This window comes from Rattus norvegicus, chromosome 3 (genome assembly GCF_021556685.1).
Source record: "Rattus norvegicus strain SHRSP/BbbUtx chromosome 3, alternate assembly SHRSP_T2T, whole genome shotgun sequence".
NCBI classification, from domain to species: Eukaryota; Metazoa; Chordata; class Mammalia; order Rodentia; family Muridae; genus Rattus; species Rattus norvegicus.
The window spans coordinates 19,379,699-19,382,248 of NC_141536.1; the positions used below are offsets into that span (position 1 = coordinate 19,379,699).

Here is a 2,550-nt window from a genome sequence, read left to right on the forward strand (position 1 = left end):
CTAAACACAATGGACCCATGGACCAAAACCCCAGCACTTCTCTACAGTTGGTTGTCTCAGTTGTTTCTTCTAGTGCCACTAGGTCTAATGCGGTACATGTGATGGCCAGATCAGAGGGTCAATTTAGGTCTCAGTAAGAGAAAACATAGCAACAACACTCTAAGGAAATCTTGTTTTTATTTCTATTCCTCTCAAGGCACTATCATAATAAGAGTTCTTGGTGTGCTGTTCATTCTTTTAGTTCCCACTGAAATATGATGACAAGAAACCACAGTAGTGTTTCTGAATTTCTCCTCTTGGGCCTCTTGGAACATCAGGAACAACAACATTTCCTCTTTGGCATCTTCTTGATCATATACCTTGTCACTGTGGTGGGAAATATGTTAATCATTCTGGTAATTTTCTCTGATTCACACCTCCACAGTCCCATGTACTTCTTCCTGGCTAACCTCTCCCTCACTGACCTGTGTCTATCATCAACTACAGTCCCCAGGATGCTAGTAAACCTCCAAACTCAGAAGCACAGTATCCCCTATGCTGGATGCCTGTCTCAGATCTATTTTTTCCTGTGGTTCATTGGACTAGATGTTTTCCTCCTGGCAGTGATGGCTTATGACAGGCTTGTGGCCATATGCTATCCCCTTCACTACACCTTGGTCATGAGTCACAGATGCTGCATCCTGTTGGTAACCATATCCCTATTCCTTGCCCATTCATATGCTCTAACCCATATCATTCTCCTGTCTCAGTTATCCTTCTGCATGGACAACATCATTCCCCATTTCTTCTGTGAACTTCTTCCCATCTTGAAGCTCTCTTGTTCCAACATTTTTGCCAACCAGTGTGTGCTGCTCTACTGGGGAGGAGCATTAACTGTCTTAATTCCTTTGTTAATCATTGCTTCATATGTCCGCATTGTGGCCACCATTGTGAGAGTCCCATCAGCAAGAGGAAAGTGGAAGACCTTCTCCACCTGTGGGTCCCATCTCTCAGCAGTCTGCCTGTTCTATGTGTCTGCAATTGGGGTATATTTCATTCCATCTGATGCTGATTCAGCTAGCAAGGACAGGATTGCAGCAGTGATGTATGCTGTGGTGACCCCAATGCTGAACCCATTCATCTATAGCCTGAGAAACAAAGACATGACAAGTGCCCTGAGAAGATTCCTGAACAGGAGTTTGCTGCAACCTCCACAAAGCTAAAGACATCCTTTGGAAGAACTGAGGGGAAAATCAACTTATAGAATTCATTTGATGCTAAAGTTCAAATCTTGCATTTTGCACTTGCTAACTTTATTTTCTAAGGCAGTCTTTAAAAAGTTAATTGAGCAATTGAGCCATAATCCTCTCACGTAATACACACTGATAAAAACATAACCTTTATTGTAAATGTTTCTGATAATAAATAATGTATGCAAATACATGTGCATTTGCTTGCCTTACTTCATGTACTTGAGTATATATTATCATCAACGAGATTCAGCATGTTCTTGTGAGTTAATTTTCCTTCTTTTTCATTACACAGATAAAAATAGACACTCCTAAAGGTTAAATCATTTGTCTGAAATTATACAGATACTTAGTGGCAAAGGCAGAATATGAACACATACAGCTAAATAGTCATGATTGTTACATGCTCCTCTCAATCACTGTTTTTTTCTCTGTTTTTTCATACTGTACACATGTGCCAGTGCAATAAGTCATGTCTCTCAATACTACTATGATACTGTGATAGATACATGTAGCTATGTAATTAGCCTGTTTAAAGATTCAACTGTTTCTCCAAGGGAACACATACTGAGCTTGAGCATAGGTCTCTAGTTATCTATACTGGATAACTTAGGAGCTAATCCATTAAAGTTTCTTTTCCTTAATTATTCATAAGCACAAAGCTAACAATCTTTTTAGGTCTATTGTAAACTATAACTTGCCACATTTTACTGCATCTGTCTAGGGAACATTATTAAAGTGTTAAGCTAACACCCTATTAATAACTCAAATGAAATTCTGGATTTGCACTTCATTTTATGTTGATTTGATCTCTACCCATTTGTCAATATATTGAGATCTCACAGATAAGCCCAGATTTTAAAATGATATCTTAACATCCACCATTATGCTGCTCAAATTGAACACAGTAAAATATACAAAGATCATTTCTGTATACAAATGCTAATTACAGCATGAGATATGAGAAAATTAAATGGAACTGATTGTCTCTTCCCTGGACCAGATGGGTTCTGTCTCTATCTCAGAGCTTCCACTTGATAATTAGTTATTGAAAACCCAGTTCCTACAGTTTCCTGAACCTGAACTGTATTTGTTGCAAGGTTTACAATTGCTAAACACACCTAAGGATGGGGATGGGGCTAGTAATCTTTGATAGTCTCTGAAGTTCAAATATCCTGAGCAATTCTCTATTCATTACCCAAATGGACTGTGTCATATTTTGTCAAGTGCCCAGAAGTGCAAGGGCAAGGAAATGAATGCTTTGAAATAAGCATTAAAGGCTAAGTTCTGCTTAGTTTAAATTGTGGAAGAATCAAGGACA

At 38.6% G+C, this 2,550-nt stretch overlaps 1 protein-coding gene across 1 annotated transcript; it reads left to right on the forward strand.

Annotated features, from left to right (window-relative positions):
- Positions 1–254: 254 nt before the first annotated feature.
- On the forward strand, positions 255–1,202 carry Or1ak2 (olfactory receptor family 1 subfamily AK member 2). The gene has a single exon (NM_001000968.1). It carries the CDS (start codon positions 255–257, stop codon positions 1,200–1,202), a length of 948 nt encoding a protein of 315 aa, NP_001000968.1.
- Positions 1,203–2,550: the final 1,348 nt, after the last annotated feature.

What these genes read in the sequence shown, in the direction of transcription:
- Or1ak2 (NM_001000968.1), top strand. Translation starts at nt 255, where the DNA reads ATGATGACAAGAAACCACAGTAGTGTTTCTGAATTTCTCCTCTTGGGC.